A 13,798-nucleotide genomic window follows, 5' to 3' on the forward strand; every position below is an offset into this window, starting at 1 on the left:
GGAAGGGAGTAATATTGGGTGCTGGGAAGAAGGGAGCTGCACCGTGCAACCCCGTCCTCGTCCTGCTCTACCTTCCCCCTCCCTTTTTACTGTCTTATTCCTTTTTTGCTCCTTCTCCACCCTCTTTTTCTTCCCATTCCCAGTCTCTTTCTCCTGTCACTGAACATGACTTGGTGCTTCCGTGGCATTTGGGGCACTGGATTTTTTAGCTATTAAGAGCTAAAATTGGTCAATCCCATGTATAATAAATATCTCTCCAGCTCTGTGACAATCCAAATGTTGCCAAGTATTTCTAGGAGATCTAGATGGTGCTCCATCCTGCCATGAGGACAGGTGATTGGACTTGGTGACCTCTCGAGGTCCCTTCCAGTTCTAGTATTAGTTGAGTCTGTGCAATAGTTAACTGAGAGTCGAGTACCCATTTCTATTTTAGTCCTGCTGTGCACAAATGTAACAAAAATATATTTGTTGATGTATTGCTTTGTGTTGCAATACATTAAGACACATATTAAGGATAGATTTAAAACAGACATGATATAATCCATAAAATGCTTCCAAGAACTGAGAATACCAAACTTCTCAGTGTGTCATAGCCCCCAATCTTCATGGGGGAACAACTACCCTCATTCTTTTTGTGATGTTAGTGTAAATTCTATTCAACTTTTTGTTAGGTAATTTGGCACAATTACCCATTGGTGTTATGAGAATTGAGAATAAATAGCAAAATTTCTGTTTAAAAATATTTTTCCAGCTTTTTAAAAGTATTGAAACTCATACATGATAAGTGACGACATAGAAACCACGCAATGCCAACAAAAGGATCCAATGGATTTGTTTCATTCTGGGCAGTTTGTAAAAATATGTGCCCCTATGGTCCGATATTCAAAGTAAGTAACACATCGTGTTTAACTATATACTTTCAATGCAGTCTACATGTAAATGAATGTTAAGTATAAAAATTATGGATGTTAAATTGCGGTTAACTGACTAATCGAGTAGTTGATGGAATTTCCATCAACTAGTCGATAGGTACTTACACATTCCTCCTTTGAAATGTACAAGAGCCCCCGGTGGGGCTCTTGCACATTTCAAAGGAGGAATGCGGAACTCCACATGCAGCCCAGGGCCAGCGGGAAGGCTGGATGCGTGCGTGCCTGCTTTGAAATGTACAAGAGTCCTCAGGGAGGGCTCTTGTGCATTTCAAAATCATAGAGCCCAGGGTCAGCGGGGGACTCCCTAGCTGACCTCAGTTCTGGGGAAATGCCAAGCGGCTCCTCAGCTGACCCCAGGCTCCACGGCACTTCAGCATTTTAAAGGGGCAGTGCCGCACCACTGAGCCACGCATCAGCTGTGCGGCAGCTGCCCCTTTGAAATGCTGCCTTGGGGTTGATCAGCTGTGCAGCACTGCTGCTTTGAAGTACCTCTTCCCCCCACCCTCTTTGTTGTCTCTGTCTGATAGAAGCAGCAAGGGGGGACAGAATCAACTAGTTGACTGACTATCTGATAAGCCTTTGCTTATCAGATAGTTGACTAGTCCTTAACAAAAATAAGACTAATTACTTTTTAACAGAAAACATATACTTCAAAACATGCATGTTTATTTGTTTATAGTGTGGTAATGCCTAAACACTCCTAGGCTATGTCTACACTCACGGCTTCTTGCGCGAGTAATATGCAAATGAGGCTAGGTGTGGAATATCGCTGAGCCTCATTTGCATACCTAATGAGCCACCATTATTTCAGAAGAGACTCTTGCGCAAGAAGTAGCATCTATACTGCCCCTTCTTGAACAAGAAAACCCCTCTTGCGCAGTGCCGTTCTTCCTGAAAAGTAATAGGTGTAATTGCATTGCGCAAGAAGGTTTTTCTTGCGAAAGAAGGGGCAGTGTAGATGCTCCTTCTTGCACAAGAGCCTCTTCTGAAAAAAATGGTGGCTCATTAGGTATGCAAATGAGGCTCGGCGATATTCCACGCTTAGCCTTATTTGCATATTACTTGCGCAAGAAACCACGAGTGTAGACATAGCCCTACTGTATTACATGCTGTCATGCTAAAAGTATTTTAATTATTTATTTTTAAAATAGTTTATTTTGGGGTTCAGTTGTTTTCTATTCAAATATTCATGTACTCCCAGGTTGGCTTTCAGAACTTTGGTCAGGAAATACAACTGTGATTTGTGTTATACACCTATGATAATTGCTGCTGATTTTGTCAGATCTGTGAAAGCTAGAGACAGTGAATTCACAACGAGCAAAGGTATTTATTTTATATGTTCTTGCTTTTTCAGATAATTTTATACAATAATTGATCTTAGATGGTGGATTCTCTGTAACTTGAAATCTTTAAATCATAATTTGAGAGCTTCAATAATTCAGTCAGAGGTTATGGGTCTAACACAGGAGTGGAGTTTCTATGACATGCTATATGCAGGAGTTCATATTATGATCATGACAGACCTTTCTGGTCTTAAAGTCTATAATCTTGTTGACGAAGCGAAGCAAGGTGTAACACAACTCAGTGGCATGTTGTTAAATGAAGATTCATTATATGTTCCCAGAGTTCAGATGGCTTGTCAACACTTGCAACACTACATTTTCACAGCTATGTGGGCAATCAGTGATAGGCAACCAAGACTAGTGAGTGGGCCATCTCAGTGGGCCACAGTGGTGGGAAACCTGTATAGCCCATTGCCCACAGGGGTTCCAACTGTGGTCTCTGCAACCCCTCTTTTTTCCTTTCCCCCATGCTTCTCACACACGGGGTCACTGGAGCCCCCCCACTTCCTACTGATATGTGGCTTTCTGGTTCTGGGAGGAAGGGAGAGGAGTGGGGACAGAGCATAAATCAGAAGATTCATGGCACTCTGAGGCTACGTCTAGATTGCATCCCTTTTTCGTAAAAGGGATGCAAATTAGATGTATCGCAATTGCTAATGAAGTGGGGATTTAAATCTCCCCCACTTCATTAGCATAAAAATGGCTGCCGCTTTTTTTCAGCATGGAGCTTTGCCAGAAAAAAGTGCCAGTTTGGACGTGGATCTTTCGGAAAATAAAGCCTTTTCCGAAAGATCCCTTATCCCTTATTTTAAGAGGGATAAAGGATCTTTCAGAAAAGTCTTTATTTTCCGAAAGATCCGTGTCTAGACTGGCGCTTTTTTCCAGCAAAGCTCCATGCCGAAAAAAGGATGCAATCTAGACATAGCCCTTGAGAGGTGGTAGCTAGATGGAAGAATTCTGTCAACCTACCATTGTCTGCACTAGGGATAAGACAGAATACCTACATGTCTCATGGTGTGAATTTTTTATATAATTATGCTGATGAAAGTGCCCTGTGTAGACCAGTGTTTAGCACCACAACTGCTGAGGTATTAAGCCTTGCAGACATGAAGACCATCAAACCTCAGTACTTCTGAATTTGTAAGTACAATGGCAAAGGTAGTTCTGCAGGTAGTTCTCTTCCTGCAGAACATAAAGAGTTCCATAGGACCTTATATTCAAAGATTCATTTTTGTTATATTTTTAAAAACTCCTCAAAAACTTTAGCACATGACTGACTCTTCTATGCCAGCTTTTTTGGAGGTTTCAGATGTCCTCTGATGCCTTTGTAAAATCAAGGAGCAGATCTCAACTGGTGTAAATTATAACAGTTTCATTGAGTCAGTGAAAGTTTACACAAGCTGAAGATCTGCCCCAAAGACTGCACCATCTGTGAGATCTGGTCTGTGGCTTGTACCATGAAAGCAGTGGAGAGTTTGGTCTCCATCCATTAATTAGAGGATTAGGTTTGCCGTTTATAATTCCATATTTAACATTTTCTTTGGGCTTCTGAGGGTCTGTGACATGTGTTTTAAAAATTTAGATGTGGGTAAAGGAGGATGATTAAGATTGGTGCTAGAACCTTTACTATTTCTATACTTTCTAACGTTAGTTTTTATTGACTACAACCTTTCAATTTTCTTATTTTAAAAATTTATTTAAAACTTGACTATAATTTACTTCTTAAATTAGTTATTAAAATGTCACCATTATGAGAACCATATTCTGTATGTTTCTAGGGCTTCCTTATAGTTTATGGAACAGAACATCCAAGTATAAGGGAAAATAAGAAATGGAGTCTGCATAGATTTTTTTTTTTTTAAACTTGTCTCTCTTTCTGTCATTGGAGACTATTTTTTATTCTGTAAAAAAGAATGGAATTCTAGAAATATGCTTCTGCAAAAAAGGTTATTTTCTTGCAGCAACACACATTGACAATATTGTTGCTATTTCAAATTTATTTTCAGTTATACAGGAAAGGAAGATCTACAGCTGATGAACTTTATCTAGGAAGAACAAAATGCAGGACAATGTAGCACTTTAAAGACTAAGAAGATGGTTTATTAGATGATGAGCTTTCGTGGGCCAGACCCACTTCCTCAGATCAAATAGTGGAAGAAAATAGTCACAACCATATATACCAAAGGATACGATTAAAAATGAACACTTATCAAAGCATTCGTAATTGTAGAATTATTTGATTACACATTTTTAATCTGTTGTTATATTGATTACATTAAAGACCTGATTATGTTGACTCACAAAACACATCCTTACTAATTCTTAAAGTATGTGGTATGTATTGTTGTTCTGATATATTCTAAATAGCACTTTCTCTTTGACTAGGTGATCGGCCATTGATTGTTCAGTTTGCTGCTAAAGAAGCACAGGTTTTATCTGATGCTGCCCGTATCGTCTGTCCTTTTGCTGAAGGAATAGACCTAAATTGTGGCTGTCCTCAGAGGTAACATTTTAAGAAGGTAGAAGAAGTACTGAAAGAATTAGGAATAATCAGTTTGAAAATGAAAAATTACTTCCTAGTTTTCCAAATCGTGGTAGCTTAATGATGGTTCTTAAATATAGAAATGGTGATTTGTCTTCCTGAGAAAGCATAAAGAGAACTATGTTAGGGCACTTTCTGAATTGGTGAGACAGCAGAGTACAGGCAGTCCCCGAGTTACGCGGATCCGACTTATGTTGGATCCGCAGTTACGAACAGGGCACTTCCTCTCCCTGGTCTCCAGCAGACCAGGGAGAGGAAGCAAAGCGGCGGAACGCGCGGCCAGCTGACAGCCCAGACGCGTCTGGGCTGTCAGCTGGCCGCGTGCTCCGCTCTGCTCCCCCCCCCCCCCCCCCCGGTCTGCAGACCAGGGGGAGGGGGAGCAGAGCAGCGGAACGCGCAGCCAGCTGACAGCCCAGACGCGTCTGGGCTGTCAGCTGGCCACGCGTTCTGCCACTCTGCTCTGCTCCGCTCTGCTCTGCTCCCCCTCCCCCTGGTCTCCAGACCAGAGGGAGGGGGAGCAGAGCGGAGCACGCAGCCAGCTGACAGCCCAGACGCGTCTGGGCTGTCAGCTGGCCGCGCGTTCCGCCGCTCTGCTGTGCTCCGCTCTGCTCCCCCTGATCTGCAGACCGGGGGGGGGGGGGGAGCAGAGCGGAGCACGAGGCCAGCTGACAGCCCAGACACGTCTGGGCTGTCAGCTGGCCACGCGTTCCGCCACTCTGCTCTGCTCTGCTCTGCTCCCCCTCCCCCTGGTCTGCAGACCTGGGGGACGCGGAGCAGAGCAGAGCAAAGCTGCGGAGCCCGAGGGCAGCAGGATAGCCACGGCGAGTCTGGGCTGTCCCGCTGCCCACGTGTTCCGCCGCTTTGCTCCCCGTCCCCCTGGTCTGCAGACCAGGGGGACGGGGAGCAAAGCAGAGCAAAGCCACGAAGCCCGAGGGCAGCAGGATAGCCACGGCGCGTCTGGGCTGTCCCGCTGCCCACGTGTTCCGCCGCTTTGCTCCCCGTCCCACTGGACTGCAGACCAGGGGACGGGGAGCAAAGCAGAGCAAAGCCACGGAGCCCGAGGGCAGCAGGATAGCCACGGCGCGTCTGGACTGTCCCGCTGCCCCCGTGTTCCGCGGCTTTGCTCCGGACGCCTGTGGTACAGCAGCTGGGACGCTGCCGGTTGGTCCCGTAGCGCCGCTCTGGGCGCCACTGGACCAACCCAGCAGCACCCCAGCTGCTCTGCCCCAGGTGTCCCCAAGTCAGCAGCTGCTGAAAATGACCAGTGGCTGACTACAGGAAGCCTCTGCCCCGGGCTTCCTGGAATCAGACGCTGATCAGTTTCAGCAGCAGCTGACTTGGGGATGCCTGGGGTTCTTAAGTTGAATCTGTATGTAAGTCAGAACTGGCGTCCAGATTCAGCCACTGTTGAAACTGATCAGTTTCAGCAGCGGCTGAATCTGGACGCCAGTTCCGACTTACATACAGATTCACTGAAGAACAAACCTACAGTCCCTATCTTGTACGTAACCCGGGGACTGTCTGTACAGGCATATAATCAGTATGCCATTCTTTGTGTCTATGATGTTGTGTGTTGACTTAATAGGGAACTGGCAACCTTGGTTGGACAATTGTTGAAGAGGCATTAACAGTGGCATTAAAAATGCTGCACACTGACTTTGCAGACAAGGAATGAGAACTTCATTGCAAATTACTTAAGAAGTATATTGAGGGAAACTTTGTGGTTACCCTTAAAATGTTGATGCAGGTGTCTGAGAAACATGTAAAAATATCCTTTGAAATAATTCTTCTGTTTTGTATTAAGTTATGTGATTTTTTTGTTAATGTTCAATCAATGTTTAAAAGAGCTACTTGCATCTTTGATTAGGTGATAAAAGTTTGTCACTGAGATCAGTGATCTGCCCCAACCTGACATAATACTTTCCATATTTTATCTTGTGTGTCATGACCCAATTCAGACTAGAAATATTCATGCAATAAATGAACATGTTAAAACATGTATTAACTGGTCCAAGTGAGACCTATTAAGTGATATTGGAAGTATTTTAGGGTACATCTGCACAGCAACATTATTTTGAAATAACTTAGTCCACCTCTACACAGCTGGCAGTTATTTCAAAATAATGTTGAAATACTGTCAATCTGGAGGACTTCTTATTCCAACTCCTGTAACCCTTATTGTACGAGGAGTAAGGGAAGTTGGAGGAAGAGTGCTCTATTTCGAAGTAAATGCTGTATAGATGCTCCCAATTTCAAAATAAGCTATTTCAGCTGAAGGTTATGGTGCTTGTTTAATAAATAAACTAGAGCTGGTTCAAGATATGGCGAGACATGTAAGAAATCAAGTGGAGAATCCAAGATTTTGCCTTTTGGGGGGCAAAGAGATAAGCTGGGAAATGTTATCATTTAGCAGATTGGAAACTGACCTGGAGAAACATTAAATAACTTGTCCAAAGTCACATAGGACATCTGTGGCAGAACCCGGAAATGAAGCTACATCTCCCAAGATCCTGAGCCCTAACCTCAAGAACATCTTTTACCCATAGCCAGTACAATCTCTGCCTTCTTCCCTGTCAACAAAATAATTCACCAAATGTGTCTAGAAGGAAACTGAAATGGTGCATTAGCTTGAAACTGACTTAATTTTTTTGAAAAAAAAATTACATTATAATCTCTGTTCTCTTTAACTTAAAGATGGGCAATGGCAGAAGGTTATGGTGCTTGTTTAATAAATAAACCAGAGCTGGTTCAAGATATGGTGAGACATGTAAGAAATCAAGTAGAGAATCCAAGATTTTCAGTATCTATTAAGATCAGGTAAGTTTAGATCACTACTATGTCTCAAAATAATGAACCATATTTATTATTTAATCAAGCAAACATGAAATATGTTGGGTAAATTTTACCTTTATATAAAAAGGTACCTTAATCATGATCTGTGGAGACCTGCTCTCCTTTGTAGGGCAATCTTGAAATCTTTAACAACCCCGGCTAGTCAGGATCTGTTTTCTTACCCAAAGTACACTTGAGGACATGTAATCCTATGCAGTTGCGGTCAGTGTTTCTTTGCTGCTACACAACCCCAAGTGTGCTTTGTTTGTAGCAACATTTTGATATCCAAAGCAACATAAAAAGTGTATGTTTTTTTAAAAACTCAGAATTCAGGAAAGATCACAAGCTAGTTGAATAGATTTGTATTCTTTATACAACCGTATCAACTTGTGCTTTGAACCAAGCTAAACAAGCCTGGGTCAAGTTATCACTTGGATGGGAGCTCTCAGAGGATCATAGAGGGGAACAGGAAATAATGTTGGTAAGTAGGAATTATTCTTCCTTTTGTCAGTTTAGAACTAGATTTAGTATCATATTGATGGCATTGTCTAGCTGTAGAACCTGCCTTTTAGATAAGGCATTAAATATAGATCCTGACCAATCATGATTGTTTAAAGATCTGATTATATTCCTTACCAGATATCAGCTTGAGTCATTCATTCTGCCTACCTAAATTCCCACTACAGTTTCAGCTGGAAAAAGATATCCTTCACCTCATTTACTTTGAAACTATTGTTAGTTGTACAACACTACACAACAACAATTGTCATATGGCATTTCAGTGGTGGATGATGTGATTCCTGTATCGGTTTTCTATATCAGCAGAGTTTCAGTTAATGAGGATCTAAAGTTGTTTGGCAGTTTTCAATGAGAAAGGTGCTATATAAATGTGAAAGATATTTAATTTTTGGTAGAAAATTATACAAAATCATATATTTTTAGGACAAATCCTCATGGATTCCTGGCAAATATTATAAAGTTTAGACGACACCATTCACTTTTAGTGACCTGATTAAACAGGGCAATACTACATCAAAAATACTAATTTATTAAAATAATGTGTCGCATGATAAAAAAAAAAAAAGCTATTCACCATCCAACAATAATGTTCTTTCTTCATTTATACAATTTTTGTTAATTCCACCATGTCATGGGATTTCTTGCTGTTCTGATAACTGTTGGATGATGATTGAAATTTTTACATTCCTTGGAATTTTAGGATCCACGATGATCTAAAGAGAACTGTGGATCTCTGTCGAAAAGCTGAAGCAACTGGAGTTTCCTGGATCACAGTTCATGGGAGGAATGTTGAAGAACGATATCAGCCAGTACACTATGATGCAATTAAAATAATTAAACAAAATATGTCTATACCTATTGTAGCTAATGGAGATATTAAAACTTTAAAAGAGGCAGAGAACATTCATCATATGACAGAGGCAGATGGTAAGAACTCAGTTCCATTTGTTCCTGCAAGGCAGGAGTGAGCAATCATTTTTTGCTGGGGGCCACTTCGAAAGTTTTTGAAGTGGCCCGGGGCCGCACAGGCATCAAGCAGAAGGGTCGAGGCTGATATATTTCCACTCTGCCCCCCCTCTTCCCCGTGAGCAGCATGCTGCGCTTCATAGCAGGGTGGGAGGAGGCTTTGCGCGCACCCCCGCTCCCAGGCCCTAATTGGCCTGGAGTAATATCCACACCCAGATACTTGATAAAACCGAAGATAGTCAGTTAAGTCATCAAGCCCCTTGTTCTCCCATCCCCTCCCCCTCCGCCCAGCAGAACCAAATAAATATAAACCATCCCTGGCTGGTGTTTGTCCCATTTATTCTTATAAACCTTTAGCCATGAGGATTCCACAATCTCCTTTGGAAGCCTATTCCCATACTTAACTGCCCTTGTAGTTAGAAAATTTCTCCTAAACCTCCCTTCCTGCAGATTAACCCTGTTACTTCTTGTCTTGCCTTCAGTGAAATCAGAAGACAATTGATTTCTGTCCTCTTCATAACATCCCTTAACAAATTTGCAGCTTATCAGGTTCCCCTCTTAATCTGCTCTTGTCAAAACTAAACATGCCCAGTTGTTTTTGCCTTTCCTCATAAGCCAGGTTTTCTAAACTTTGTATCATTTTTGTTGTTCACTGGACTCTCCAGTTGATCCAGAGCTTTCCTAAAGTGTAGTACCCAGATCTAGATATACTACTCCAGCTGGGACCTCTCCAACAAGTCCAAGTCATTTAACTTATACAAAGAATGAATTGTTTCCTTGCTGTGTGTCGATCAATAATAAATTTTGCTTAAAAAAACCCACATGATCATCCTGTGTTTAGCTAATAAAAACAAAATATTACTGGAGGACTGGTTGTGGCTGTTCAAAGAACTAGGAAAGAAAAGTTTCCATTCTCTTTATGCTGTGTTTTATTTCAAATCCTCTCTTATGAAATGCCATTAAGGTGGTTATGCTGAACCACTAAATATCGTGAATTATCTTGAATTTGGACTGTAAAATAGAGTTTATCAGGATGCATTTACCATATTAGCTTTCCAGCTTCTACTGCTCTCTAGTTAGCAGTTCACAAGCGTTAGATAGTGTGGTGATGGGTGTTGTACAAAACCCTCAGGTACACAGAAAAAGTTAAAAGTTGAATTGTGTATTAATGCTTCTCAAATTTTCCATTTGAAGGTGTAATGGTTGCTAGAGGGCTTTTAGCCAATCCAGCCATGTTTGCAGGATATGAAGAGACACCTTTGAAGTGCATCCAGGACTGGGTTGACATTGCTCTGGAACATGGGACTCCTTTTACGTGCTTTCATCATCATTTAATGTACATGATGGAACGGATAACTTCAAAACAGGAAAAAAAGGTTTTTAATGTTTTATCAAGCACCTCAGCAGTTTTGGACTACCTTAGTTACCACTATGGGGTGTAATTGCATTTTAAAGTATTTTAATCATGTGAATATTGCATTTTATATTTTGGAGTTCCTGGTATAGTGTTATGGTGATAGCATGAGGAAGCCGTTATATTTATTAGTCAAAAGCACACTGCATTGAAAGATCCCATGCATTGTAACATTACTGGACATTTCTGTTCATATTATTATATTTTTATACTGACATTATTTTCCACTCAGGAAATATTCATGACTTGAAAATAACTTTTATATACATGGGATTGCATTACCATGCATAGGATAGTGCAGTTCCAAAGTGCTTTCAAAGATACCCCCAATCCTGCTACCCTTTCTCATGTGAGTAGAGGGCCATAAGAACAGGCTCAAAGACTATTAAACAGGATTATATATAACTGTTCCCTTAATTTTAAAAAAAAAGCTCAATTGAGAGGCCCAGTTAGTATTTATCTGAAGTGCAAATTCAATATTTATATCTAGTTTTAATTATGTAGGTCCTTAAATCACAGAAGAGAGAGGCTTCATACTGTTCCCCCTCTTTAGGTCTAGGTGTCCCATTTGCTGAAATCCCTTAAACTGGCTTTGAACTTTGTGGAGATTTTTTTTTCTCCCAAGTGGAATAAAATTAAGATAGTAAACTTTTGTTTTCTGCCCATTAGTTACTTTTCAAGTGGAGAAGATACTTAACATTAAATAGATGATACTATAAGTCCAGAATGAAATTGTTTTGGTAACTTGGATCTCAGATCAGTACAGTACTCAAGCAAATGCTTAAAATTAAGTATGTGCTTGTATAGTCTCCTTCACATCAAAACAGAACTATTTCTATGCTTCAAGTTACATGTATGTTTAGGTACCTTACTGCTTTGGGGCACAAAACTTAACAAAATTTGTTCGACATGTACTACGTACAGTATTTGTTCCTAAAATAAAGGAACAAAGGTACAAGATTTTGAGTTTACACAGGGCTCTTCTTCAAGTCTGGGAAAGGCACTTAGGCCAAGTCTACACTACAGACCGGTATCAGTATAAACTACATTGCTCAGAGGTGTGAAGAATCCCTTTCCTGAGCCACATAGTTATAACAACTTAACCCGCCATGTAGACTGAGCTATGTCCACAGGAAAGCTACTCCCATTAACCTAACTACTGCTTCTTAGGGAGGTTGATTAACCACAAAGCTCTCCCATTAGTTTACAAGTGTCTCAAACCACCCCCTCCCCCCAGAGTGTTTCAGCTAAGTACAAGATGGAACAGCTAAGGAGTTAACACATCTTACAAGAGATCATTCAAGCTCAAGTGGGTAGTTGTCACCCTTACAGTCATAGGATAAAGGAGGTGCTAGTAGGTTGCAAATTTTTGTAATTAGCCATAATCCATCTCTTTTTAAGTCCATGATTATTGGTATGTAGCAGTTATTAATTAATTTCTCAAGCTTGTCTATTGAAAGTGCAGTGAGTGTTTCCTTTGAGGATGAGGAGAGGTCAGAAATGGAGTGATTATTTTGTGGAAAATGTTAACTCACCCCAAAATCATTATCAAACTCAACCATGTAATTCTCACCCATAGAAATTTTACAGTCAACAACAAATAATGTATTCAAATCATGGGAATAGAAATGGGTTCTAGGATGGCTCTTCAATATATAAACCTTTTCTTACCTCAAGCAAGAATTTCTGGATAAATGCACCGCCAAACCAATTATATAACTGAGATATATTGATAATACTTTCATTTGTTGGACAGCTGACCTAAGGAAGAGCTCTGTATAAACTCAAAAGCTCATCTCTCTTGCCAATAAATATATTACTTTATCCACCTTGTTTCTCCAATATTCTGGGACCAATGAAACTACAAAAAACACTACTAACATATTCTTTTACAGTGTATAATAATGACATGAAGGAAATAGGATAAAATGGGTGCTGGTAAGCAGCTGTCTTTCTTCTGAATCACAAAAAAAAAAAAAAAAAGTTTTTTAGAACATTTTTAACCTCCACCAGGTTTTCACGGTCTTGTCTTTTACAGATTGTTCACCAAAGCATTAATGTTACTATGCATTGTTTTTCAGAAGGAAAATGCAGTGCAAATTAGAACAAGGTAATACACCTACAGATCTGAGTCTAATATAATAAAGATTTTAAACAAAAATGGTATATTTATACAGAAATTCATGCCTGTAAGTGGTAAATTATAATGAATTAGGAGTTTGACTCTCATACCTCTAGAAGAATCAGTATAGTTAAGCATAAAAACATTTTGTAACTGTCTAAATCATATGTAATATTTTTAAATGCTTGGACGTGATTAACTTTTTTATTAAATACTCCATAAACTGTTCCAGGATGGTGTTCTGATTTCCCACAAACCTTAGTTTTATTTTGGAATAAATGTTTGTTACATGAAAATTTTTAAATATGGCAGCAGAAAAGACCAAAGTCATTGTTTACTTTTAATAGTGTATGTGCCACAGCTGGGACATTGCAACAGAATTATCTAGGTGTATTCATTGAAATAAAGACAGTTTACAATTTTGAGGGGTTTTTTTTTGTCATAAATGTTGAATGCTACTATTGTCAGCAAAAGACATAAAGCTGAGGATGATTTAAATCCAAGGCTTGTTTCCCGAAGAAGTCACTTGTTGAAGTCCAGTTCATTTTGAGGTCCTGCAACACTTGAGAGAATGAGAGCTGCTCTGTTTAAGGGGTGCTTGTATGTACTCCAGAATGATGGTGTTGGAGGTTTTATTTGTTTTGGTCACTCTACACATTTGTCATATGTTAAAAATAAACTTACAACCGCATTCTGCTGGTGAGATCTACTGTATCCTATTGAGCCAAAGCTGATCTGTCTTCCATATCTATTGAATCCCTTTTGACTGAAGTGAAAGACTTACAACTAATGAAAAAAATCTCAGAACTGAAAAAAATTGCATGTTTTGACACTTAGATGATGTGACTTTATGCAACCTGGACCTACAGTATCACTCAGTCCTCTGACTCAGCAACCTGGGTTCCCTCTTACATTGTGCTGTTATAACAAGCTCCAGACCCGGTTTTACAGTCCCACTAGCATTCACCAAGCTACAATTACATGCAGGCTCCCGCCAGCTACTGCATGAACCAACCATAGTGAGTCTTCAGCCAAAATATCCCTAGCTCTCCCCATCCTCAGATGCCAGAGCTGTGCCATCATGCCCTGATCAAAAACTTGATCACTATGAATTTATTACTCAGTTTG

At 40.4% G+C, this 13,798-nt stretch overlaps 1 protein-coding gene across 4 annotated transcripts in view; it reads left to right on the plus strand.

Moving 5' to 3' along the window:
• Window positions 1-13,798, plus strand: part of DUS4L (dihydrouridine synthase 4 like) — a 71,285-nt gene that overhangs the window by 162 nt on the left and 57,325 nt on the right. Inside the window, exons 1-7 of one of the 4 annotated variants that reach the window (XM_006120393.5) lie at window positions 43-333; window positions 752-887; window positions 2,134-2,255; window positions 4,661-4,778; window positions 7,512-7,634; window positions 8,869-9,095; window positions 10,329-12,898. In XM_006120393.5, the coding sequence (XP_006120455.2) occupies window positions 778-887; window positions 2,134-2,255; window positions 4,661-4,778; window positions 7,512-7,634; window positions 8,869-9,095; window positions 10,329-10,576 (948 nt within the window). In that variant the 5' untranslated portion in view covers window positions 43-333; window positions 752-777 and the 3' untranslated portion in view covers window positions 10,577-12,898. Of the gene's footprint in view, window positions 1-42; window positions 888-2,133; window positions 2,256-4,660; window positions 4,779-7,511; window positions 7,635-8,868; window positions 9,107-10,328; window positions 12,899-13,798 lie in introns of those variants that run through there. The other 3 variants (XM_006120391.5, XM_025183248.3, XM_089778593.1) reach the window with 3 other exon arrangements.

The sequence above is a fragment of the Pelodiscus sinensis genome, chromosome 1, assembly GCF_052426305.1.
Source record: "Pelodiscus sinensis isolate ZL-2025 chromosome 1, ASM5242630v1, whole genome shotgun sequence".
In the NCBI taxonomy this organism is placed as follows: domain Eukaryota; kingdom Metazoa; phylum Chordata; order Testudines; family Trionychidae; genus Pelodiscus; species Pelodiscus sinensis.